General features: G+C 41.7%; 3 protein-coding genes across 5 annotated transcripts in view; 1 reads left to right on the forward strand and 2 right to left on the reverse strand.

Moving 5' to 3' along the window:
- Positions 1-1624: 1624 nt before the first annotated feature.
- LOC147127344 (uncharacterized) overlaps positions 1625-26780 on the reverse strand; it is a 112145-nt gene continuing 86989 nt past the window's right edge. Inside the window, exons 3-8 of one of the 2 annotated variants that reach the window (XM_086021470.1) lie at positions 11500-11545; positions 3641-3754; positions 2664-2768; positions 2269-2320; positions 2094-2203; positions 1625-1935 (exon numbers count right to left, since the gene is read on the reverse strand). In XM_086021470.1, coding sequence (XP_085877596.1) covers positions 1848-1935; positions 2094-2203; positions 2269-2320; positions 2664-2761 — 348 coding nt within the window. In that variant the 5' untranslated portion in view covers positions 2762-2768; positions 3641-3754; positions 11500-11545 and the 3' untranslated portion in view covers positions 1625-1847. The remainder of the gene's footprint in view (positions 1936-2093; positions 2204-2268; positions 2321-2663; positions 2769-3640; positions 3755-11499; positions 11546-26780) is intronic. The other variant, XM_086021472.1, reaches the window with a different exon arrangement.
- On the reverse strand, positions 11006-18118 carry zic4 (zic family member 4). Of its 2 annotated transcripts, XM_086021469.1 has the most exons (3): positions 17564-18118; positions 16874-17446; positions 12736-13251 (listed from the first exon to the last, which is right to left on the reverse strand). In XM_086021469.1, exons 1-3 carry the CDS (start codon positions 18009-18011, stop codon positions 12794-12796), a joined length of 1479 nt encoding a protein of 492 aa, XP_085877595.1. In that variant the 5' UTR covers positions 18012-18118; the 3' UTR covers positions 12736-12793. The 2 variants fall into 2 exon arrangements, with proteins under 2 accessions (XP_085877594.1, XP_085877595.1); XM_086021468.1 differs by having other exon boundaries at positions 11006-13251; positions 16874-18118.
- Positions 18970-24372, forward strand: zic1 (zic family member 1 (odd-paired homolog, Drosophila)). Its single transcript, XM_086021314.1, has 4 exons — positions 18970-19089; positions 21747-22772; positions 22916-23079; positions 23169-24372. The coding sequence occupies exons 2-4, from the start codon at positions 21782-21784 to the stop codon at positions 23391-23393; spliced, it is 1380 nt and encodes a 459-aa protein (XP_085877440.1). The 5' UTR covers positions 18970-19089; positions 21747-21781; the 3' UTR covers positions 23394-24372.

Here is a 26780-nt window from a genome sequence, read left to right on the forward strand (position 1 = left end):
TACAGCGTTTTTTGAGAAAAACGCCTTACTATACCCTTACCACTTCTTTCGAAAAAAAAGCGCCTTACTATGCCCTTACCACGTTTTTTGAAAAAGAACGCCTTACTATACCCTTACCACGTTTTTTGAAAAAGAACGCCTTACTATTCCCTTACCACGTTTTTTGAAAAAGAACGCCTTACTATACCCTTACCATGGTTTTTGAAAAAAAAAAAACGAAAAAAACGCCTTACTATACCCTTACCACGCTTTAAAAAAACGCACCCTACTATACACTTACAGCGTTTTTTGAGAAAAAGCGCCTTACTATACCCTTACCACGTTTTTCGAAAAAAAAGCGCCTTACTATGCCCTTACCACGTTTTTTGAAAAAAAACAAAAAAACGCCTTACTATACCCTTACCACGCTTTAAAAAAAAACGCACCCTACTATACACTTACAGCGTTTTTTGAGAAAAATTCCTTACTTTACCCTTACCACGTTTTTTGAAAAAGAACGCCTTAATATACCCTTACCACGTTTTTTGAAAAAAAAACCGCCTTACTATACCCTTACCACGCTTTAAAAAAAACGCACCCTACTATACACTTACAGCGTTTTTTGAGAAAAACGCCTTACTATACCCTTACCACTTCTTTGGAAAAAAAAGCGCCTTACTATACCCTTACCACGTTTTTTAAAAAAGAACGCCTTACTATACCCTTGCCACGTTTTTTGAAAAAAAAAAAAAAAAAAAAAAAAAAACGCCTTACTATACCCTTACCACGCTTTAAAAAAAGCGCACCCTACTATACACTTACAGCGTTTTTTGAGAAAAATTCCTTACTATACCCTTACCACGTTTTTTGAAAAAAAACGCCTTACTATACCCTTACAGCGTTTTTTGAGAAAAAGCGCCTTACTATACCCTTACCATGTTTTTTGAAAAAAAAAAAAAAAAAAAAAAAAACGCCTTACTATACCCTTACCACGCTTTAAAAAAAAAACGCACCTTCTATACACTTACAGCGTTTTTTGAGAAAAACGCCTTACTATACCCTTACCACTTTTTGGGAAAAAAACACCTTACAAAGTTTTTAGACAAAAAAACGCCTAACTATACATGGTCGTTTTTTTTAAACATATATATAAATGGCATGTCTGAGATTTGAACCGGGTGCCTCAGGTTTTTTTTTTTTTTTTTTCACAAAAAACACCTTAGTATACCCTTACCACATGTTTGGAAAAAAACGCCTTACCACGTTTATCGAAAAAAAACCTTACTATACATGGTCGTTTTTTTCCAAACATATAAAGGGCATGCCCGAGATTTGAACCGAGGGCCTCAGGTTTACAATCCCATGACGCAAAAAAACGCCTTACTATACCTTTACCACATTTGGAAAAAAACGCCTTACTATACCCTTACCACGTTAATCGCAAAAAAAAACACCTTACTATACATGGTCGTTTTTTAAAAAAAAACATATATATAAATGGCATGTCCGAGATTTGATTTTTTTTTTTTTTTTTTTACATTTTTTTGAAATGTATTTTTATTTATTTATTTTTTTCACAAAAAACGTCTTACTATACCTTTGCCACATGTTTGGAAGAAAACACCTTCCTATACCCTTACCACGTTTATCGAAAAAAACGCCTTACTATACATGGTCGTTTTTTTCAAACATATATATAAATTGTCCGAGAATGCACACTTGAATGCATTAGCGACGATCCCTCTTTTTACACACACATTTGTACTAATGTCCCTGTTCTGGTTCTCCAAGGTGCCTCTCGTTCCGAGTATGTAGTCATCTACCCCGCAAAGCACACACAATACAATCAGTTGTGTGTTGTTGTCACTTCATAGTGTGCTTGGGAGATTATTGCTCTGGTTCAGTGGTTCTTTGCGCCTCTTGGGCCATCCCAGGCCACTGCCGCCCTGTAACACCCTGCAAGTAATCAACAAGGGAGGGAAGAACAAAAAAAAAAACAGTGACTGAAAGGAAAAATATTAACAATACTTAAAAAAATAAATAAATAAAAATAAAATGACATGACTCATCACAGCCGAAGATTTTATGACATATCAGGTCGACTGCAGGCTCACTGATGGCGATTCGGGCAGGTGCAAGGCACATAAAGCTGCAGCAATTCCATGCTGGTGATCTCTGCCCGTTTGAAGACCTCAACATTTGACTCATCGCCAATCATGAAGAACTGCAAAAATGAAAAACACTATTAGCTGTGTGTGGGTCACTTAATTTGCCCGTATAGTCATTAACCTGGTCCAAGTTGCTCTTGGTAGCGCTCATCCGATCCGGTGCCTCCACAACCCTGAAACACACCGACAAATGTTTTATGTTGATATGACCGACTCCTTCCTCAAACCACGCCTGCAGTAGCCTACACATCATCTTTCCAACTGACATCCTCAAACAACAAAAAGCTGCTCTGGATCTAGACAAGCCAAACAAATAGCTGACCATCTCCAACATTCCTTGCCAAAAAGCATTTGAGCACACAGACACGTGACCAACCATCAGATCACTGTCAAAAACACTGTCTATATCCAGGCCTCATTGCCATCAGAGCTTTCTAACCCCTAAAAATAACCCTCCCTAGCTACCCTCAACCAAGGCAAACCACAAAGCTCACTACCCTGCACCCTCCTGTTCACCATTTACAGGCGCCCCTCAGACAGATTATACTCAATTGTGCACCGCTTGATTCTTCATTTGTGGAACTGCTCCTTTTCCTCATCCAATCCAGCTCCATCTGAGCCCTGCAACCAAAAAATAGATTGTAGATTTCATTTTTTATTGACCATATATACTAAGGTGTTTGAAAAAAATAACAATCATGAAATTATCATTTATAGTAAGGCATTTTCTTTTCAAACGACCATGTTTAGGAAGACGTTTTTTGTTTTGTTTTTTCAATATTTACCCAAGTAAAGTGGCTGCAAATTGTTATCCTACATTTATTGGGTAGATTCTTTAGGTTGTTTTTATACAGTGTACATTTAGTGAGTAGGTTCTATACAGTAGTCGTTTTTTTTATTAAAGTGTAGGAATATTTTACTACATTTTTCTTGGTAACACTTATTATTGTCATAAAATAGGTAGTATAAATTATTCTTTATTTTACTGTGCATATCCTTTACTGCCTAAGAACCATGTAAATTTTACATTATTTTTTATTTAAAATGTACACATTCATTTTTTTACAGTCAATGTATACAATTTAAAGTTCTTAGGTAATCTAAATATTGTACATTACGCTAATTATGTGATAACTGTTCCGTAGAAATTTTAGATGTTACTCCTGACGTGTGAGCTAAGAGATGCCAAATGGCAAACATATGGCATGTTTGCATATAAATTCAGTCAGTTTTGCCTATAGCACGGGCTGGGGTTGTTTGGTCTCGGTTTGAGTTAGCCTGGCCATATTTCATTGATTTGGAAAATTCTAATATAATAATAATATTTTTCCTACTTTTATTTAGTTAACCATTATGTTAACAAACCCGTTGAGAAGAAAAATGGAAATGGGGACTTTTCTCCACTTATATAGGTAATGATCCAAGCTGGTTAATGCCTAAAATATGTAGAAAACAAAATAATGCATTTTATCACACTCAAAAACGATTCTCACCACTTAGGAAGTTCTCACTACAAAAACTGTGATGTTGGTTGGCCTCCATTCCAAACCGCCCAGTTCCACTCTCTTCATGCACCTCGTTTACCCACTTTCTTTGACGTTCAGGTTCTGTGGGAAAAATGGGCAATGATTTAGTTTTGCTCATTTTATGGTTGCAACATCCAACTGCACGACAACTTTTAGGCATGACTTTCTGAAAATATTATATGGAAGTCACAGGCAAAAGCAATGGAAAAAGGTGCTTGTTTTCAGCAATAAGGCTCGTTGCATCGTGGGTAATATCCGAAATGCCCAGATGTTCATAATTGTCAATCCGAAGTACACGAAGCGTCCAAATGATCTGTTTTCCGATTTTTCCATTTGTGCACAAAATCTGAAAACCAGTCCAGTCATTATCCATTATTTACTTTAGTTTTTTTGGAAGGAATATTGACAATGGGGGTTGCGCAAGTGGTAGTTTGTCGCATTACTATTTTTTTTCCGGCTGGAGGAAAAGGCGGATAGGCGGATGGTGGAAGGGCACTCCAGCTATAGGCGGTAGGCGATAAACGGACCGCAAATTTTTAATAAAATGCCCAGCTCTGCTTGCAAATTTGGTCATGAGTGTGATGATGTTTGTGATTATGTATGTGTTGCGGGGGGCATGATTAAGATGCAGTGACCCTCCACCGGGGGACGTCCATATGCTTTGGCCGTCAAAGTGACACTTGCTGTCTGCTCAAAGGCTTTCTCTCCCTCTTTTGCATGCCTTGGTTCTATTAGCCGGCTTTTGTTTCAACATGATTGACACGTCATAAACTCAGCGCCGTGCTGCTGATTATGCCGCGCCATTTGCATCGGACCATGAGCAGGCGGAGGCGGGGACGTGAATGGGAAATATGATGACAACCTTGACACGCTTTGTCAAGTAAACACACCGTTCAATTCATTTGCATTCCACTCTTTTCGAGGGTTCAAATATGAGAAATAAATGTAATGTATAGGCACCATTAATACGTCTCAAACTGGATTATTTAATCCTCTTTTTTTTGTCTCGATGCATGTGTACCGAATATTGTGGCTTTTACAACACGCAGGATATCTATCTATCTATCTATCTATTTATCTATCTATCTATCTATCTAGATATGTAGAAAACAAAATAATGCATTTTATCTAGATAGATAGATAGATAGATAGATAGATAGATAGATAGATAGATAGATAGATAGATAGATAGATAGATAGATAGATAGATAGATAGATAGATAGATAGATAGATAGATAGATAGATAGATAGATAGATATAGTGTAAACTTTTTTTCGAATGAACCACTAAAAATGCTTCGTTAAAAAAAAAAAAAAAAAAAAAAAAAAGGAAAATCAATTTTGTGACGTCTTCCATAGACGATCTCTTGTAAAAGTGGCTGCTCCACCACCAAAAGCACAACTCCATTGGATTTCCCCCTGCACGATAGACTTAATACTTTTTTGCATGCACGCATGCATGCATGCATGCGGGCGACGTTATGGATGGTCCCCATTTGCATCCAACGGCGGGCCCGCCTCCGAGCAGGTGATCGGCGTGTGGTAACGGGCAGCCAGCGGTGTCCTGACACCACTATAATAATAGTTAATAGAGCGTATTAAAAGAGGCCGTCACGAGCGTCTTCATTAGGCCGCCACGGCCGCCATTTCATTTGCTTGCCAATTTATGGCCAATATTAAAAAAGCGCATGTACATCGCGTGTAATGTTTTTTTCCTGCGGGAGGTAACGAAATGACCCCGAAAGTCGATGCATACATGTAAAGTGTCCCCCCTGAGCCCCACCCCCTTTTTGTTCTTCTTCCAATGTGACATGTGAAATAGTGCACATAAAGCAGTGATTCATATCCCATAATGCTCATGGCTTATGTTGATATATGATGATACGCTGTCTCTTTTTATCGAGAGCACTTACGCCTTTATGGGTCTGGCTGCATCGCGGAGACGCTTCTCTCTTTCTTAAATCTATCCCTCTTTTCCCCCCTCTCTTTCTTCCTCCACTATAGGACGCTTCATTTGCTTGCATGTCAACCACTACCAGGCCACTCAATGTGGAGAAAGGACAGATGGATTCCCACTGTGGCCGGAGAAGAACCTCCGTCTAAAGTTGGTGTGAAGTTGTGTGAATGCGTGTGTGCGTGTGCTTGAGCATATCCACTTAGGAATGTATTCTACAGGGTCTAAACAGGAATGTTAAAGCGTAAAAATGAAGCACCGATTCTACAAAATGCCGACAGAAGATACTCGAAATAAATCATTCATAAAAGTTTGATGAAGCACTGAAAGTTTTGCATGTGCTAAAAACGAACTAAATTCAAATCGATGGAGGCTACTCTTATAGGCCAAATAATTTATAAAAGAATGTACATGATTAAAAAAAAAAAGTTTGATTCAGTACGAGCTGCAAAGTCTGCAGTTAAATTAAAACAAATACTAATAATGAATTCAAATCTATTCTACAGAGTGCACGGACTCATTTTTTTTTGTCGGGGGGTTGTCAAATTCTGCAGGACGCATGGGCTAAAAGTGAAAAAATAAAAAGGAGTGCTTATTTAATCAAATAAATTAGATTCCACTGCTTGTATCCAAACAATCAGCAACCGTTTTTTGTTTTACCTGATATTTAAAACAAATTTATGATAATAGTTATTAGACTAAAAAATACATTGCAATACTTATTTATAAATAATGTTACACCGCACGTTGTATATATCTGTTTTAGCCCTGGCTTTGTTAAAGCTACAGATAAAGGCCAAAAAGTGCTTTAACAAGACAAATTTGAATTTTTATTGATTTATTATTATTATTAATAATAATAATAATAATCCACCAAGTGATGAAGTAACGTTCACTTATTTTGCCTTTAAATGACTTAAATGCTCAAATTTGGTATTCGGGAATATTGCATTATTTTAACAATATTTTTCATTATTGTGCTTGCTGTGAATAATTTGGCTATCGTCTGTCTATCGAAAATGAGTTTGACTTGCCTGCACCCTTCTGGTTGGACCGTACCTAATGTTGTGTCCACTATACCATTCAATCTGCAGGTGTGAGCAATGTTGCACGTTTGACCCTTCCCACATGCTTTAAACATGTTATTTGAACAACTCGTCCCTTTAAGAGACGGAGCCCGGTGCATGGGTAGCGCGAGCGTCTGGGCGTGAGATGGCAGACAGCAGCACGTGCATGGGTGTGTGTGCATGAAGTTTGTTTTTTAAATGTAAAGCTGTGGCTCTCCTTTCCCCACATGTGACGGCGTCACAGGAAATCAAAGGGAGGACAAGCAAGTTCATGAAAAAAAAAAAAAAAAAAGAAGCATACAGTGGAGGATGTTGGCAGCTATTAAAACATGTTTACAAAGTGCTTTGAAATGAGAGGAAACAAAACGAGACAACTATAAAACAAACAAACATACCAATACCCAAGTTAAAAAGTAAAAACAATGGTAGGGGGGAATTGGACGTCACGTACAAGTTGGTGTGTAAAAGGGAGTTTGAAGAAGTGACTTAAAATGGCACCAATTTGTGATGGAGAATTCGTGTTTGATAAAATACAAAAAAAGGAACAAGAGTTGTTTTTTAAAAATATCTCTTTTTTGATGTTACGATTAACATGTAATTTTAAAATCTAAATAAAAATACAAAACATCTGAATTTTTATCCATTTGTTACTGTGTTTACAATTAAGTTACAATGTGTATGTATAAACACTAGTAAAATACTTTTCATAATCAAATAATTAATTCTAGTTTTAATTATTTTACCTATACTTACTGACTGAACTTTTATTCACTTACGCTTAATTGAACAAAAATTCACTGATTGAATAAGTTCTAAAAGTGTGTATGTCTTTTTTTGTAATTTTACAAATATTTTTCTTTTATTTGCAAGAGTAACTAAATTAAGCAATTATCTCATGAAATTCTATAAATAACTAACCAATACTACAAATAAAAAATGCGTTGAGGGGGGGCGGGGGGTTGGGGGGGAACTAAGTGAATGCAACAACTACATCACTTGAGATAATGTAACTTCTCAGTGAAGCGAATTTGCCGTTCCGATTTGCCTAAGGTTTTCCTCGTAACCACTGCACAAGTCTTTCTCGCTTGCCCATGCACGGGAATCCTCAAGCGACGCCACTCACTCGACTGTACTGTCGTGTGTGTGTGTGTGTGTGTGTGCGGGTGTGTGTGTGTGTGTGTGTGTGTGTAAGAGTGCGTGTGTAGTGTCGTGTTGCACGTAAGCAGTTCATTGATTGGATGGACGCTTCCTATTTTCTACGTGCGTGCAATTCAGTTAATCTCGCTGTTAAAGGTTCCCATAAATCTTTATTGCCGGGGCTGGTAGTTGCCGACATCACGAGCTCACGCCAATCCTTTTGGAAATTTACCAACACACGCGCGCACACGCACGCGTCTTAGAGTGATAACTGTGAAAATTGAATAACCATGCGATTTTTAGAAGTAACATTTGAAAAATGTTACGCATGCATAAAAATGTTACGCATGCATAAAAAGTTTACGTTACAAGTGTTAATCTTTTTAAAAATGACAATTCAATGCTTCATAATTTAAAGACTGGCGGGTCATTTGAAAATGTAATACGTATAAACATTTTAAAATAACAATAAACAGTTGCCATTTTAACACTTCAACGTCAACTTCAATGTCAGCAGCAGTACTTCCGGTGCGTTTCCTTTCCTTACATTGCACCTGTCTTCTCCTTTTCTTCTCTTCATCCTGATAATTATTGACCGGCTCGAGGTGCTGATGGATGTGGTAGTGGTGGGCGTGAGGATGGAGGGAGGGATGGTGGACTTTTTTTTTAACTCCTCGCCTGCTAATCTCCCCATTAAAAGGGCTTTTGTTCAATAATGTCGGGCAGTTTCCGGAAGTGGGATTAGCGCCTCTATTATTTTACAAAAGAAATGATAGTTCACACTCAAATAAGACTGATCGGGATCTATTGAAGGACGGACACTTCATCAGGTACACCTGCACAGCAGATTAGTCTATTATTGGGGGGGGTGGTTGGAAATGATTTGCTTAGAAACGTGATGCATCTTTTTTTTTCCACGAGTCTATTTTTAGAAATCAATTTAAATATATATCAAAACCTACTAAAAATAGGACGTGTTTTAAAAGCCCCCATAGATGGCTCATAATATATAATAAACATTTGCTGCATCATATATTGTCATACATCCATTACGACCCTCGGGGGACTTGTAATACAGAATAAAAAAATGAAAAGGCCCCTTGATAGGGGAAAAAGGTCCCCACCCCTGCTGTTTAAATTATAAGCATATAGGCAGCTGCAAAAAGCGCCTGACTCCAAATAAATACATCATACAGTATACACACACACACATATATACACACATGTATATATACACACATGATATACATATATACACATACACAGCTCATATATATGTGTATGTAAATATATGTATATGTGTGCATTGCGCTCATCCAACGAACCAGTCAGTCTATCCGCCTATGACGGACACCCATTTTGTAGGCGATAAACAATAGACAGAAAACTTTAAAAAAAAAAAAAAAAAAAAAAAATAGACGGACTAAGCATAGGCGGAAGCGCATCTTTTCTGTCTATGTAATCGTCTATCATTTATTTTCGTGGTGAGGCTTCTATGGCAGCAGGCTTCCGTTTCCATTGGCCGAGGCTTTTTGACAGCTCCTGGGTCCTAAAAGGAGACAGTTTAGTCTGGCTGCGGTGAGGCTTCCATGTCAGACAGTCTTTCGTTTCAAATTTCGCTCAGCGGGGTGAGGGATGGGGGATAGGATGTGGGTGCTGGTCGTAGTTGGTCGACAGCAGAGCGGCCTACAGGCGATTGCTTTTTGGTCGGACCTGACAAAAAGGCAGATCGACTGAGGGCGGAAGGGTACCCAGGCTACAGACGGAAGGCGATAAACGGACCGGGACATTTTAGTAAAATGCCCAGCTCTGTTTTTGAGGTTACAAACCGCAGTCCTGACGACAATGTTTTAATTTGAGCAGCGTTAACTGCTCAAACTTTGGTGATTTCATTGGGTTCTTGGTTTACGCCACGTTTTGAGGTTACGAACGTCAGGCCATGAACTTTGACCCGCACATATTTGACATTTGTTTCTCATTTACTGCAGCTGTCACTTGACTACTTAGTCAACGACGCGTTCGACTTACGAGCACCGTGGCAAGGACGCGGAGGATCCCGGCCGCGCATACAAGGCCATCATTCTTTCGCACATCTCGAATTAAGAGGCGTTTTCAAAGGGGCCGAAGATTGCCGTGGCTAATTGACACGGCGTGTTCTTAAGTCCCCACTCGTCTCTGCGCGCGCGTGCACGTGCGTTTTAACTCAGTGCACCAAGTTGACAAGTGGAACTAAAAGGGTTTTTGGTTAAATAATAGAGAGAGGCCAGCACAAAAGACTTTTCCCTCCTCAGCCCCTCATATGAAGTCGCACTTCAAAGGCGACTTTCAATTGAGATCCAACTATCTCATATAGTGTGTGTGGGAAGAAAAGCATCGTCCATGTTGTTTGCTCGCTGCACAAAGCGCACATAGTCACGCTCTTCAAGGCCAAGACATGCAGTGTTTCCACCCACTTCCACAAAGTCCTTTTTCATGCATTTTAACTCAGCCCAAAAAGTTCACTTTGAACACTGAAGCTAAAATATGAGTGGAGGTGCACAATAGGGGGAAAAAAAAGTATTTCTCCTCCTTTCTAGTCCGACATAAAGCACGTAGATTAGCGTTTCCGACCCCATGGGGGAAGTGAATATTACATTTTTTTTTGCAAGGGACGCCTTTGAGGCGGCGGACCTGCCTAACACCCCCCACCCCAGCACAAGTCTTATCGTTGCACTTTGACTCGGCCATTGCCATAGAAATCTTAATGCAGCGGCACAACGACACAACGGAGACACAAGGGAGACCCCCTATCCCCCCCCCCCCCCCCCCCCCCCCACCAAAGGGAAAAAAAAAAGAACCAAGAAAGGAAAAAGTGCTCTTTTTGTGTTTTGATGCACTTTGAAGTTCGGATCAGCGGTTAGTGTTGACTGGCATGATGCACCACCACGACAAGTTAAAACACACACATACACACGTTCTGCATACAAGAGACAGGTTAAAAGAAGAGGCAGAAAAAGACGGACGCTTTCTCAAAGCTTAACTTTTGACAAAACAAAGCACTGACAGCCTTAGTACAATAAAAGTGAAAGACTGAACGAAATAAGACGAATAATAATTCAATTGAATATCTGAACTAACGGACCTGGTTCCACCCCCAATAAAAGACATTTAAAAAAATCAAACTGACAATTGAAAGTTCAGCAAACACAATATTTAAGCCATAAAAAAACAGTGACTTCTCGAGGATGAATGCCACAAAACAAGATGCAAAAATATTAAATGAAAAACTCACTAAACTGACGCAAGTTATTGTAAAATAAATAAGACAAGGCACACCCTTTTTGGGGGAAATAAATACATTTATGAAAAATTACATTTGAAAAAATAAGACACGAAAATAGGTCCCTCGTGCAAAAAGACGATACAAGCGACCATCAAAACCACTCTCTGCATGAAAAAAATGCAGACTCCAAAAAATGCTAACATTTTTTTCCGAAGGTTTTTAAATAAAACAATACATTCCCCTTTCGGCAAAAAAGTAAAACAATTTACAAAAATCAGTGCGAGTCACAAGAGTTTAAAAAAGGTTCGCCGAACAACAGATGTTGACAAGAGCACGTGCGTTTGCAAAAATGCACCAAAAAGGAGCACTGAACATGAATGTGTCAAGAATTATTGAAAATACTCACAAAAGACAAGGCAGTTCGGTACGCGACTTTTGAGTGCTGCTCGAAGCTGGAAAAAAAACAAGAAGAAAAAAAACGGACTTGGTACAAAAGCCACAAAAACATGTTCCAACATTTAGAATTTCACGCTCAGTATTTCAAAAGCAAAAAGTTGGACGTACCTCTGCAGAAAAGCAGGTACGTCAACAAAAACGTCTGCGTACAAAATACCAAACATGGACAACATTTACAAAGGTTTTACAAAATGTACATTTTGGCCTCGAGGAGTTTCGGAAACGTGCACTTTGGTTCCTTAGATACAAAACCAGATTGAAAAATAAATTAAGAAAAATGTATTTACAATTACAATTTGAAAAAAAAAGTGCATTGCACAAAAAAAGCATGCCCGAAAAGTCTACCACGGGGTGGGCAAAGGGTGGCGAGACACTTGTCAAGTTTTTGTTGTTGTAAGCAGTTTTTTTTCCTAAATTGGTTCATTATAACTTATGTCAATTATTCGTCATTGTCTACTTGTTTGACATTCAATTGTAGCACAAATGAATTACTGTAAACAATACAATTAGATATTAGTAAAATACAGTATATATGCACGTTCCCATTACCTAAAATATTGATTGGATAAATCGAGATGAGAATGAATTATGTAAATGACCACTTTCGGGGGTTTTTAACACACAAATGGGCCAAGTCAAAACGTTTAGGACAATTGTTCGATGTGTGGTTTAAAATCTATATTATATTTAAAAAGAATTTTTAAAAAATATTTCTCAACTAAAATTTGATGGAAAATTACCCCCCCCCCCCCCCCAACTATCTGCAAATGACACTGGCCTGTCAAAAAGGATTAGTGGTGGTGGGGGGGGGGGTAATTGAAAAATATGTTTATGTAAACAAAAGTAAAAAAGTAAAGTAACAAAATTAAAGATGTATTTGTTTTAAATATATGTCTAAAATGAACACAATCTTATACAGTATTTCACCCCCCCATCATGTCCAACATCAGCAAAATATGGAACGTTTTATGCTTACCTAATGCATATAGCCTCTCTATATATATTTTTTTTAGAATAGAGAGAAAATCTTCCATATTTTCCTCCTTTTTTTTAACCTCATCTGCCAGTGATCTGTTCCATGTGTCAGTTAAAAAAAATCACTGTGGCCCAAGAGCACAATACTTTGCCCACCCCTGCACTACATGAATGCACCACAAAATCCACAGATGATTTCAACACGACTAGGTCCATGAAAACAAGTCGTTTTATTACTGTGCCAAAAAAACGTCCCTTTTTCGGGCAGTCTAAAAGTTGTCCCTCAGGTCCCGTTCTCTGTAAGGTGGCTCGTCCTCCTCGGTGGCCGAGTCCGGCGTGGAGGGCCCACTGTGGGCCCTGCTGGCCCCGGAGCTGTGGCACACGTACCACTCGCTCAGGTTGGCCGGGTGCGAGGAGGAGGAGGAGGCGGAGGGGGCGGAGGCGAGGGCCCCTCCCGGCGGCGGTGGCTCGCGGCCCGGATCCGAGGAGGGGGACACCAGGGACGGCGTGGACGACTCGTAGCCTGAGCTGGGCGGCGGCGGGGACTTGCAGTGCACCTTCATGTGTTTGCGCAGCGAACTCGGGTGCGTGTAGGACTTGTCGCAGCCGCGCACTTTGCAGTTGTACGGCTTGTCGGACGTGTGCACGTGCGAGTGCTTCTTGCGGTCGCTGCTGTTGGCGAAGCGCCGGTCGCAGCCGGCGAACTCGCACTTGAACGGCTTCTCACCTTGAATTGCAAGCGCAAACAAGTTGGTCAATTTGGTGAAAAACTGCATGCAGGAATGAAATTACCCCCTTAAGTGCCATATTTGTGGCATTCCACACAAAGAACGTAATCATAATATACAATTTTGACATTGAGGGCTACGATATTAAACGTGTAAGGTTTGCAGAGTAAATGCATCACTAACAAAAAAAGTAAGGAAAAACAAACAAAAAAAAAAACAACTGAAAAATACATTTCATGTACATGAATCTTTAAGAGCTATATTTGTGGACGGATGCTAGATTACAAACTATCATTGAATCACGCTCTCGTTTAGTGTCTGTGTGTGTGCGTGCGTGTGTGCGTTATAAACATAGTTGAAGGGAAGGTTTGTTTGCATTGTGCAAGGTGTGAAGCCCAGCTAACATTAATTTTTTTTTTACATCCGGTTTTCCACACACACACACGCACGCACGCACGCCCGCACGCACACACACACAGGGACAGTGTGAATAAATTAGGCAGAAATCAACTCTTGCTGCAGCATGAATGTAATTGGGCCTGTCTAATTACACTTGCGCTTTTTTTGAATATCAATTTGACCTTCAGCTGTTGGGTTGAGAGAGCCAATCAAGGATATTAGTGTACTACAAGAAAGCGTGGAGGAGCAGGCAAGACCCCAGGGGCAGACGACAACCCCCCCACCACCCCTCAGCACCTCAATCATAACCACACTTTGGAGCTTTAAACATGATACACTAAAAATAAAGGACCATGAGACCCCTCGGGAGTCAAAATTATTTAACAGATTTGTACTTAGGTCATGTGAGCAATTGATATGAATAATGCATAAGATGTGCACTAAGTGTGTGTGTGCGTGTGTGGGTGGGTGAGTGTGTGCGTGTGTGCAGTCAGTCTGACTCAACTTTTTGAAGCCACAGAAATGAAAAAAAAAAAAAGTGGGGGTTGGGACAAGCTTTTATTAGTCAGGCGATATTTGCTACTGCCTATGCTTGTAATATATAAACAACAGGGGTTGTGGTGGTGAACAGTTTGCCACTTTTAGCCATTTGAGTTTTTGAAATTCTGTGAGGGACACTTTTATGAAAACAAAAATAATTGGCTTTGATCAAGGTTCCAGTTCAAATGCAATTGTGGGCCCATACATGGCCCACGTGCCACAGGTTGTATGGCTCTGCTAAAACCCGGTTGAGTGAGGTCAAGTTATTATTATTAGTCAGGAGATATTTTTAGTCAGCAATGATTCTAATATAGCGTAAACAAAAGGGGCGGTGGACTTATTTTTATAAGATATCCTTTGTTGATTAAGAGTAAAAATTAAAGTGTTGCAGCAGCCATAAAAAAAAAAGAAAAAACATTCCTTTCAAGAGCGATTGAGTTTTATAAACAATTAACCAGAGTCATGAAAAATATGATCATGGTCAAGAAAAATCATTTTTGTAGTTTTAATTTTAGTCAGGCAGTGCTTTGCAGCTATCTATCAGCAGCCATTTGACTTTTTTTTTAAGTCTATATGAAGCACATTTGATGAAAACTGCGATTGTGGACATTGTTGACAAATTGTATATAATCAAAACAGCATGCCTTTCAAAGATGTTTTCTTCCACATCAGTCATTTGAGTTTTATAAAGTCCTCCGAGTATCCATTTTATGACAAAATATGATTGGGGACTTTGCGGACAAGGATGAAACTTGCCGTATTTTTATTTTTTTTTTAGGCAGGCAGTATTAGCAGCTTGCCTATGCACCTGAATAGCGAGGATTGGTGGAGACATTTCTTTCCCCATCAGGAGCCATTTGAATTTGAAAGAATCCTTCGAGAATCAAATTTATGACAAAATATGATGACACAAATTATCCTTCGAGAATCAATTTTATGACAAAATATGATGACACAAATTTAAAAAAACAACATGTTTATTCAATGTTACGGTGGCCTAAATGTTTGTTTTTTACAAAACTTGGCAGTTTTGTTGGTTAGGCCAGGCCATTTATGGCCCACGGGCCACATGTTGATATGTGTGTGTGATCTGTGTTGATATGAGCAATGCATGTGAACTGGGGGACATTGAGGATGACGATGCCATTTCATACATTTTTTGTTTGTGATATTTTCAGCTGCATTGTATGATATATAGTGGTGGTGGAAGACCTGTTTCTCCTATAGTGGCCATTTGACTTATATGGTCTGCTGACGAAATATTTTATGAAAAATATGATGCTTCAAATATTTAGCATGATATTTTATGGATTAGATGTTCAGGTTTATAACAGGTTAATTGTGTTAGGGGGCTATCCATGGCCCATGTGCTACAGTTTGCACACCATGTTGACTGGAGGGATTGTATCAAAATTTTAAATAAAATAGAAAAAGTTGAGTGAACTCAAAATCAAGGCAATAAACACCCTCCGATAACATTTTAAGTTGGGCAATTCAACCAAATCTAAGTTTAGCTGTGGTGAAAAGTGGCTCTCTCACATTTTGCAAAAGAGAAGTAAGAGTTTAAAGAACGGTTGTTCCTTTTATTGAACCCCAAATCAAAGATAGAAGTAAAAACAACTTTGCTTGCTTTGTTACGTGAACTAACATTGTTGCCTTAAATGTCAGCAATTTACATGTATCTCTTTCCAACTTAAATGTCTGTTTTAGGGCAAAAAACATTTTTTTTAAACAGTGTATGCTTTTAGTAAACATACAAACACCTATTTTACAATCCGTTTGCTGTGGAAATGTATTCAATTTCATTGAATTGGTCCGGAAATTAATTATTTACTACAAATCATTATATCTATGCTAGCGACGGATAGTGACAGGAAGAACAATTCAAGTATTCAACACTTCCACTAGATGGCAGAAGGTGTGATAATGTCTACTTTTTTTGTGACATTTTAGTTTGGTTGTGTGTTGGGAGATTTGTTTATTATTCATATCATATGGGCCTTTGCTCATTAAATATCGAATTAAATAGACTCAACAATAGATGTTTAATCTGGATGAAATGCACTAGGGGCCACGTATGGCCCACGTGCCACAAGTTGCACACCAATGCATGTTGATTAATGGACAGGATGAGCCATGTTTATTTCTTATGTTTATTTTTGTTAATCCATGCTAACATATTTTAGTAGGTCATATTTGCAACTGCCTATGCGTGTAATATAAATCCAATTAGTAGCCACTTGAGATTTGTCAAATTTTATGAAAAATCATGCCTCTAATGTTCATTACATAATCTATAGGTTAACAGTTTAGATTTTTACTATTAAAATGTTTAATACATGTGGATGGGGGTATGAATGGCACACACGCCACAGGTTGCTCACCACGGACATTCAGTAGTAAGCAGTGTCAGTGTCATAGCAATAAAGTAGGCAGGCAACAAGTGTCTGGACATCACAGCGGTAAACTTAAGGTTGTGTGAGGGGGGGGGCGTGGGGGAGTAATCACTAATAAGACGTGCACGTCTCTTTTGTGCAGGGGTGTAAACAAGAGGTTCCAAGCGTCAAACGCATGAGTGAGTTGCCATAATCCCCCCCATGCACCCCCCCCCACTCCTCCAAACCACAACACCCAAAATGATATAGTGCCATAAAAACGTGCAAACGCGTAAAAAAAACTAACCTGTGTGGGTCCTTTTGTGGATTTTTAGGTTTTCCGAGCGTGCAAAGACTTTCCCGCAGCCGGGGAAGGGGCACGGGAAGGGCTTCTCGCCCGTGTGCACGCGTATGTGGTTGACCAGCTTGTACTTGGCCTTGAAGGGTTTGCCCTCGCGCGGACACTCTTCCCAGAAGCAGATGTGGTTGGCCTGCTCGGGCCCGCCGACGTGCTCCACGGTCACGTGCGTGACCAGCTCGTGCATAGTGCCGTAAGTCCGCGCACAATGCTTCTCTCCCGGTTCCAGCCACTTGCAGATCAGCTCCTGCTTGATAGGTTGCCGCATGTAGCGGAAGAAGGCGCCGCTTCCGTGGGGCGGGTGCTGGTGCTGATGTGCGTGCGGGTGGTGCGTGCCCAGATTAAGGTTGAGTCCGCCGTAGAAGGCGTCGGCTCGGGTACTCGCCGCTAAGTGCTCCGAGCGCACGTACACGTCCCCCGGTAGTCCCAAGCGGAGTTGGCCGCCCGGAGGCTGTTCTTGGTGGAGCCCGGTGAAGAGCGCATGGTTGCCGGCGTCGTGGCCGTAATGCGCGGAGTAGCTACCTGTTGTCGAGACAAACATTCCGTGGTGAGAAGCGGCAGCGGCGGTGTGCTGCTGGTGGTGGTGGTGGTGGTGGTGGTGGTCGGCCAGACCTGGCATGGCGCGGAGGAAGTCCCTACCTGCGGTCAGAGCCTGGGCCGGGTGCGTCATACCCGAGTAGGGCACCGGCGTCGCCCCGAAAGCTCCCGTTTGACTGGAGACCACTTGACTGTGGCCTGCCATGTGATGATTGTGCTGAGGCTGGTGCTGCTGGTGATAATGATGGGCTGGGCTGATTTTGAGGGCCGCCGAGTGCCCCATGTGTTCTGGCCCGAATGGACTCGGCCCCAGGCGGGGTTCCGCAGTCATCTCCCCGGGGTGCGCGTGAGCCATTGAGTGCGGATGGCTGCCGAACCCCGGGAAGCCTGTCACACTCGGAGGGACAGGGTGGCGGGGATGATGATGATGATGATGATGGTGGTGGTGGTGGAGGTGGTGAGCCCCCGCCAAGTCAACTAATCTCAACGCCGCGTTCCGTTTGGAGAAGGCAGGGTCCATCACGGGGCTTCCCAGCGCATCGGCGCTCATTACTCCCCTAATTTTTTCTTTATTTTTTCACTTGACAGCGGGCAAAACAATAATGATGACAAATGTGTTTTAATCGCAATTCAAAAATACCTCCGCAGCTACACCCCCTCCCTCGCAAAAAAAAAAAAAAAAAAAAAAAAAAAAAAAAAAAAAAAAAAAACTTTCTAAAGTTGCACCGAGCGGTGGGGCTACATTCGCTGGGCAGCAGGACGCATTTGATGGAGAATAGCGGCTCGCGGTGGGCGCTCGGAGCCTGCCGAGCCCAACAATCGGGCCGCGCTCTAATTGGTCAGAGGCGGCTGATTGACGTCACCGGTGACACTTTTCCAACGAGAAGAAAAATGGTGACAAGCCGGCGAGGGGGGTGCGCATGCGTGCTGCCGTCAAAGCAACACCGCAGAGGGGAAAAAAAGTTATGCAAAGCGTTATTGTATCATTAAAAAAAAGGGGGGGCTTGGGGGGGGGGGGGGTTAATCCGGATACATGGCGGATTCTCTTTTGTGCTCGGAGGTGCCACAACTTTATTTTACGGGATTAAAAAAAATCCTGCTCAGGGCGTATTTGGTCCACTTATGATGTGCAATATCTTCGTTTTTTAAACAGAATTACCAATGGGAAGATCGTCTTTCAGAGGAGGACGGTCCAAAATCATAAACGCCAGCAAAGCTTGATGCATCAAGTCCTCCTATTTTTGGTTCCGCTCCCTTGGCGCAGCTTTCAGAATCACCACACCGTCTCCTCGTTGTTGTCGTAGTCCAAAAATGAAATAAAGTCAAACAAACATGTGACGGCGAGGACCTGTTGTCACGATCCGGGCTAATCTGGTTTGTCGGCGTCGGAGCCGAAGCGACGGCAAGCAGCAGATGGTTGCCAGAGGAGGTGGCGCCTGCCCGTGCAGGCTGCTGCATTGCATGCACGGGAGGGGGGGCTTTGGTGGGGGGGGGGGGGGTTGAAACAGAAAAACGGCGTGCGAATACGAAAGAAGTAACCCGATGGAAAGGCTGAGCTTGTTCGCAGCGTTCTGCGTTGGAATGAGACGAAACGAGGCACTTCTGAGCACATGAGAACGCAGCAAAGGGTAAAAAGTCCGTTTTTCCTTGCCGGAAATTTGCACGGATATGCACGAGGCTCGGAATATGCATTCTGTGTGCGCTTATAACGCTAAAAAAAAACAATCTGAGGTATCAAGTAAAAATATAGTGTATATCAATGCATGGGGAAATGATCCCATTATAGAATGCATACTGAATGTGCTCCTCCACAGTTTTGAATTACACACATTTGCACGCTTCAAAACAGCTTGATAAACAATTTTGCGAGCCATTCCCTCTATAAATATTGACTCGCTTTTTCTGTGTAGCTGTACACTGCCAGCCAAGAGTCTGACATGTTAATTTTTTCCAAATAGGGGAAAACAGGAAAAAGTTTCCTCTTTTTTTTTTTCTTTTTAAGGGGAGGTATAATATTAGCAAAGCGAGCGTGGAGTTTAGTTGGACGGATGTTCATTATTTTGGCTTTGAAAACAAACTGCAAATAAAGTCATCTTGGAGATTATTTACTTTAAAATCCAAATAGGCGTAAAAAAAAAAGTTATGATGAAATTCAAGCTTGTTTTTGACACTTTTCTGTACAAGTTTTACTCTCATTAAGCAAAATATTCTACGGAACTTTCCCACTATTGTACATAAAATTACACGTTTTAAATAAAGGAAGACATTGTAAAAATAATTAAAAAAGAACATGTAATACAGCAATACACCTTCACACGTTGCACCTTAAAATGATCAAGTTGAAAAGTGTGTGCGTGGGAGTGTGCGTGCGTGCGTGCGTGTGTGTGTGTGAGTGTGCGTGTGCGCGTGCGTGCAGTCGATTCTTTTTTTAATGGCTCGCATGGCAAAAAAAGTCTGCATGTGGATTTTTGAACTCCGGGGCAGCCGCAGGTTCCTGCCGCAAATCCCACTTGATAAATTCGACAACCCACAAGATTTTAACACACACACACACATACACACACACACTTGACAATTTATAGGCCAACGTAGCCGGCCTATGGAGAGGAGTCCAGGTGGAAGGCGGGATGCTTCAAAATGGACGAAGAAGTCTGCTGTATTTTATTTGAAAGAAACGTATCACACACACCTTTTGGGAATGTGGAGCCCATTAGGATGGTATCATTTTTTTCATAATAGGTAGTTTTCTCCCAAAAAGAAAAGTTGGGAATTCAAGAAAAGACCTAAGTTCAACATTTCTTCAAGCGAAATGTTGAACTTAGAAAAGACACGTCACACACCTCTTAGGAACAATTTTGGTAACAATATTAGTGCTTTATCCCAAAGACAGGTAGGAAGTTCAGCTAATTATGTAAAGTTTAGATGAGGGGGGGACGGAATCGGACAGTTTTTAGGAAAAAAAATTCTCAGTTTCGGAAAAGATGTGGCAGACAGCTTTTGGCAGTGATTAGCCAATTGGAAGGTACCATTTTTGCTAACAAAGGGTGAATTCTTCCCCAAAAATGTGGGGAAACTCAAAAAAGGTTTAGGAGAATATGTGGCACACACCTTTTGGAAATGTGTAGCCAATTGAGAAGGAACCATGGTGGTGGTTCCAAGGCAGCGATTCCGCCCCAAAAAAAGGTAGAACCTTTAGAAAAAGATAAGGGAAGTTTTTGGAAAAGACAGGGCACTTGTTTTGGGAGAGTGCAGCTCACTGTGAAAAAAAAAAACATTTTTGGTAACGAGGGGTTGAACTTCTCACAAAAATGTGGTAAAATTAGGAAAACAGAGGTGAAGTTAAGAAAAAATGTTGGTATAGGAAAACACAGGAAAGGTTAAGAAAAAAGATGTTGGGAATGTGTTGCCCAATGAAGAGGAAACATTTATGGTAACAAGATGTTGATTTCTCAAAGACAGGAAAGGATAACGAGGAAAAAGTGAAAATATGATGCCAGAATAGCTCATTGTTACCTTAAAGCAGTTCTGCTTATTCTTTTTTAACTTAAGACTTGTTTGGTTTCTGAAAGCATTCAAATATGACTTTTATGCTGTTTAACTATATAATGTCACTATGCATATGCATTTGTGCCCAAAAAGTTAAGATATTGTTCCAAAATGTCGAAATACCGAGGGTTAGATGCAGCTTTGTATTTTGACTGTGTTCATGTTTATAATTATGCCAAATGTGGCCCCCGCCCCCTGAAAAAAAATTCTAGCAATCTACCCCGAAAAAAATCAAATAAAAATCCTACATGGATTGATGATGCAAAGAGGCCAATCGTCTTGCTACGTGGATTGTTATTTGGTGAGTGGATATTATTGAGGGGAGGTGGGGGGGCTTGTTGGCGCCGACCAATCGGCGAGCGGCGGGCCCCCCACGTGACCGCACCCCCCGGCCCCCCGCTCCCACCCCTCCCCATTCATCAGGGCTGGACCGTGTTGTCTTTGCAATTCATTTATCTGCAGGAATGATTGCGACTATCAGTCTGTAGCTCAGCGCCCGAGCGAGGAGGTGAAAGTCGCGCCGCGGGGAGATCGAGCGTCCGAAAAACAAAACACGAGAGACAATAGCGCGTGGTGTTTTTGGGGGGCGCGTGGGTGTAAGATGCGCGCGAGACGGGCACCCTAGAAAGTAAACAAGACTCGGGTGGATTTCGGGGGAGTTGGGACGAGATAGAGAAAGTGAAGGAGGGGGGCGGGAGGGACGAATATCTGTGCGTGATTTTTTCACCCGTGTCCTCAGTCGCGTCGGCGCGCGCACAGACCGAGTGGGCGAAGATGCTCCTGGACGCCGGACCCCAGTACCCCGCCATAGGAGTGACCACTTTCGGCTCCACGCGGCACCACTCGACGGGCGAGGTGACGGAGCGGGAGGTGGCGCTGGGCATCAACCCGTTCGCGGATGGCATGGGCGCTTTCAAGATCAACCACGGCTCCCACGAGCAGACGGCGTTCTCCACGCAGGCGCCCGCTGGCTACGCAGCGGCGGCCGCCCTGGGCCACCACCACCATCACCACCACCACCACCCGGGCCACGTCGGCTCCTACTCCACGGCGGCATTCAATTCCACGCGGGACTTTCTGTTCAGGAACCGCGGGTTCGGCGAGGCGGCGGGCGCGCAACACAGCCTCTTCGCCTCGGCAGCGGCGGCGGCGGGCGGCTTCGCCGCGGGGCCCCACGGACACTCGGAAGCGGCGGGCCACCTGCTCTTCCCGGGGCTCCACGAGCAGGCGGCGGGCCACGCGTCCTCAAACGTGGTCAACGGCCAGATGCGCCTGGGCTTCGGCGGGGACGTGTACGGCCGCGCGGCGGCCGAGCAATACGGCCACGTCACGAGCCCGCGCTCCGACTACGCGTCCACGCAGCTGCACGGCTACGGCCCCATGAACATGAACATGGCCGCGCACCACGGCGCCGGGGCCTTCTTCCGCTACATGCGGCAGCCCATTAAGCAGGAGCTGATCTGCAAGTGGATCGAGCCCGAGCAGCTGGCCAACCCCAAGAAGTCGTGCAACAAGACGTTCAGCACCATGCACGAGCTGGTCACACACCTGACCGTGGAGCACGTGGGGGGGCCCGAGCAGACCAACCACATCTGCTTCTGGGAGGAGTGCTCCCGGGAGGGGAAGCCCTTCAAGGCCAAGTACAAGCTGGTCAATCACATTCGCGTGCACACGGGCGAGAAGCCCTTCCCGTGCCCCTTCCCCGGCTGCGGGAAAGTCTTCGCGCGCTCGGAAAACCTCAAAATCCACAAAAGGACGCACACGGGTAAGGTTGCCCCAAAACGAAATAAAACAAAACAAAAAGTCGGGCCGCGAAATCAATTCCAAACGATTCATACGGGTTACCAATTTCATTCCTGCATGCAGTTTTGCACCAAACTGACCAACTTCTTTGCGCTTGCAATTCAGGTGAGAAGCCGTTCAAGTGCGAGTTCGACGGCTGCGACCGACGCTTCGCCAACAGCAGCGACCGCAAGAAACACATGCACGTGCACACGTCCGACAAGCCCTACTTGTGCAAAATGTGCGACAAGTCCTACACGCACCCTAGTTCGCTGCGCAAACACATGAAGGTAAGGTCGCTTATGCCCCAATTGAAAAAAAAAAACAATTTTAAATATCAAGGCTCTTAAATGTAAATTTCGTTGTTGCTGTTTTCTAGGTCCACGAGTCGAGCAACCCGGGCTCCCAGCCGTCCCCCGCGGCCAGCTCGGGCTACGAGTCGTCCACGCCCCCCACCATCGTGTCCCCTTCAGCGGAGAACCCGAGCAGCGGCAGCTCGATATCGCCCACGGCCCCCGTGGCGGTGCAGCATCACGCCACCGCCACGACGGCGGGCAGCCACAGCGGCGCGCTCACGTCCAATTTCAATGAATGGTACGTGTAAAAAAAAATATATTTCTGGGAAAGCGGGTGGGTTAAAAAAAAATGGAAAGAAGCGATTTTTTTTTTCTGGACTGCAAAGACTTTTTGGAGCGTGGACTGAGAGAATGCATGGACCAAAAAAAGAGAAAAGAAGGAACCAACTTTTCTTTATTTTTACCTAAGGACTGCTCCAAAAGTTGCAAAGGGGGGCCAGGGGGGAATTGTTTTTGTACATATCACAGCCAAGATGGAAAAGAAACAAACATGTAATATTTTATTTTGTAAATATAAGGGCGGAAGGGAGGGTGGGGGGTTTGGTTGTGAAGAAAATAATGCTCCCTTGATATATGGACAATAGACGCCACTGAAAAAGAATGTTCTAGTCGTGTACCAAATGTGAATGATCCCCAGTATTACAAGGTCGAGCTTATAGTATTAAATGTGCTTTTTTTTTTTGCCATCATGTATAGCCCTCCGTGCAGCATTCTCGTCCAAAAAGGTCCAGTTGGAGTAGCACACTTTTAATCCTTGTTGTTATTTAAATGTCATGTCGACGAAATCGTCTCGAATAGTGAAAAAAAAAAGCCTGAACAATTCCGTGTCAACCTGTTTATTATGTATACGTGATAAATATACACAAAAAAGTTACCTGTGTTGTCTGAAGGGAAGTATTATTATTATGATTATTATGATACATGTATAACTAGCTCAATTTTCCATATTTATCCGCATGTTTTTAGAAGTGGTCGATATTTATGGAGAAATGCGCTCGTATGTCAAATTTAATTTCGATTCAACAACAACAACAAAATGTTTGGATACATTTTCGTACTATATTAAACTATTAAAAAAATGCAAATGCAAAAAAAAAAAAAAAATGCGTTGGGCTTGATTCAAGACAGCGACTCATTGCAGACACCAACGTCAAAAGTTCAAGATGCCAACATTTTTCTTCCTGCTGTCAGTTGTCAGTTTTCAATTGTCAGTTGCACAACAACACGTTTAAAACGAATTTATATATATATATATTATATATATATATATTATATATATATATATATATATTAAAAGGCCACGTGACCCTCATTTAAGGTGGAATCGCTTGTTTGATTTAAAGCAAACGTGCAATTGTCAGCTTATGTTTGCAACTTTAGTGACAGTCAATAAGAACTGCACTCACTCACAGACAAGCGCGCGTGCACGCACACACACACGTTTACCCTACACCCCCCCCCCCTTTCTTTCTGTTTATCCAAATTAACATCCAACACTTTTGCCCCGCAGTAATGTGCAAATTAAATCGATTAATCACGCCGGTTGTTCCTCTTGTGTATACACAAAAAAATAAGTTGGCCTTACTTAATTGTTGGGGAATCTCATTTCGCAATCTAATTTATTTCCGTTTGTGGGATCGCCTGGATTTATAGGGGAGGAGGCAGTGAAGGGGGGGTGCAGCAGAGCATGAAAAGCATGAAAAGTGAACCCCCCCCCAACTCAAGACCCCTCTTCTTTTTTTTCATTGTTTGTCTGCAGCTTGCTTGAGCGGCCCATTAGGCAGCCAGAGATCACGTCGTGATCGCCGTGCATGTGGCGAGTCTTTGTCAGCAATGCCCCCCCCCCCCCCCCCCCAAAAAAAAAAAAATATATATATATATATATATCGGGAGTTTTCTTCTTGGGGTAAAATAGTCAAAACACGAGAGCTGGTGTGTGTGTGTGTGTGTGTGGGTGTGTGTGTGTGGTAAAAATGAAAAGGAAAATTGAGAAGAGTGAGTGTGTGTGTGGGGGGGGGGGATAAAATGCATGCACCATCTTGTTGGAAATATATTGAAATGTATTCATATTTCCCTTTTCATGGACTATTACATCCGGGTGATGACGCGGAAATGACTTTTTCGACTCTATTTAACAATGCTGTCGTCAGGCAATGTTCATTGCACTGCTGTTTCACACGAACACAACAAGCATATGCCTTAAGAAATATCTCATACTTAAAAAAAAAAAAAATTAGAGTATATCGTGCACTGCATCACAGTGAGAGCTGTTTTTAATATTGTGCCGACCATATTTGGGCAACTGAGTAGAAACCGCTGTCAGCGTGAGGCAAACAACAACCACAAGAATCAACTTAAATGTAGAACGAACACAACAGGCAAAAAACATTAAGTCGTACAAACATATTTCATAATAATCACACTCGCATTAATTTGTCGTGCTATGCATATTTTCAACAACTCAGTCAAGTGCAAGGATGCCGTAAAAATGTGCCTTTACAAAGGTAATGCTAACTTGCGAGTGTATTCATTGAATGTACATAATATTAAAACCATCTACCGCCACAACGATAAATTACATGAAAGCATCTTTTTTAACACCACAATATACATATGAATCCATAAATAAGAATTTAAAAAACATGCCTTTAGGAAGATCATAATGCTCACGTTTGTAATAATTTCACGATGCTGTGGCAACCGTTACCACAATAAAAGTATAATCATTTCAACAAAAAAAAATATCTTCAAACAAATAATTCTCACTTTTTATTTCGTTGATTACACTATATGAATTGGTGCTACCTCTAATATTTGCATCCCCATGCAAGTACAGGTAATATATATATATATATATATATATATATATATATATATATATATATACATATATACATACATTTATACATATACACACATACATATATACATATACACACATACATATATACATATACACACATACATATATACATATACACATATACATATACATATAAATATATACATATACATATAAATATATACATATACATATATACATATACATATACATATATACATATACATATACATATATACATATACATATACATATACATATATACATATACATACATACATACATATACACATATATATATACTTGCACTACTGAGAGCTGTTCCTAAAATGTTGACTATTTTTCAAGCCACCTATCAACTGGCTAATAAATGGGAACACAAAATCATATAGAATGGAACATGAACATGTATCGTATGTAAAAAGCAGACGTTTGAAAGTGCTGTTAATTGCCAATATCAGGCAGACTACAATCACAACATGAAACTTTTTTTTTTCCAACGACTGTCAATGAAAACTGAGCATTATCACCTCTACCAAGGCTGGTTTTGGTGCACTTAACCAAGTGGCCAGTATATCGGTGTCTTTTGAACTAAACGGAAATAGCATATGTTTTTTTTAAAAAAAGGTATTTGTAAACACGGTGTGACTAGATAATGTACGAGTCAACAGGACGTTAAATGTAACGAGCTGCCATCATCCGCATGCAGCGAGTGGACCAACACGAGTAACATGCCAAACACGAAGGTAGCCCAGCTATGTTTTCTGTGGCGCCTCATCGCATAACACACGCG

This window comes from Filicampus tigris, chromosome 21 (genome assembly GCF_054856515.1).
Source record: "Filicampus tigris isolate MCC_2025a chromosome 21, RoL_Ftig_1.0, whole genome shotgun sequence".
NCBI lineage: Eukaryota > Metazoa > Chordata > Actinopteri > Syngnathiformes > Syngnathidae > Filicampus > Filicampus tigris.

What these genes read in the sequence shown, in the direction of transcription:
- zic1 (XM_086021314.1), top strand. Translation starts at nt 21,782, where the DNA reads ATGCTCCTGGACGCCGGACCCCAGTACCCCGCCATAGGAGTGACCACT. An exon ending in CCACAAAAGGACGCACACGG is followed by an intron (nt 22,773 to 22,915) that starts GTAAGGTTGCCC and finishes CTTGCAATTCAG; the next exon opens with GTGAGAAGCCGTTCAAGTGC. An exon ending in CGCTGCGCAAACACATGAAG is followed by an intron (nt 23,080 to 23,168) that starts GTAAGGTCGCTT and finishes GCTGTTTTCTAG; the next exon opens with GTCCACGAGTCGAGCAACCC.
- zic4 (XM_086021468.1), bottom strand. Translation starts at nt 18,011, where the DNA reads ATGAGCGCCGATGCGCTGGGAAGCCCCGTGATGGACCCTGCCTTCTCC. An exon ending in CCACAAAAGGACCCACACAG is followed by an intron (nt 13,252 to 16,873) that starts GTTAGTTTTTTT and finishes TTGCAATTCAAG; the next exon opens with GTGAGAAGCCGTTCAAGTGC.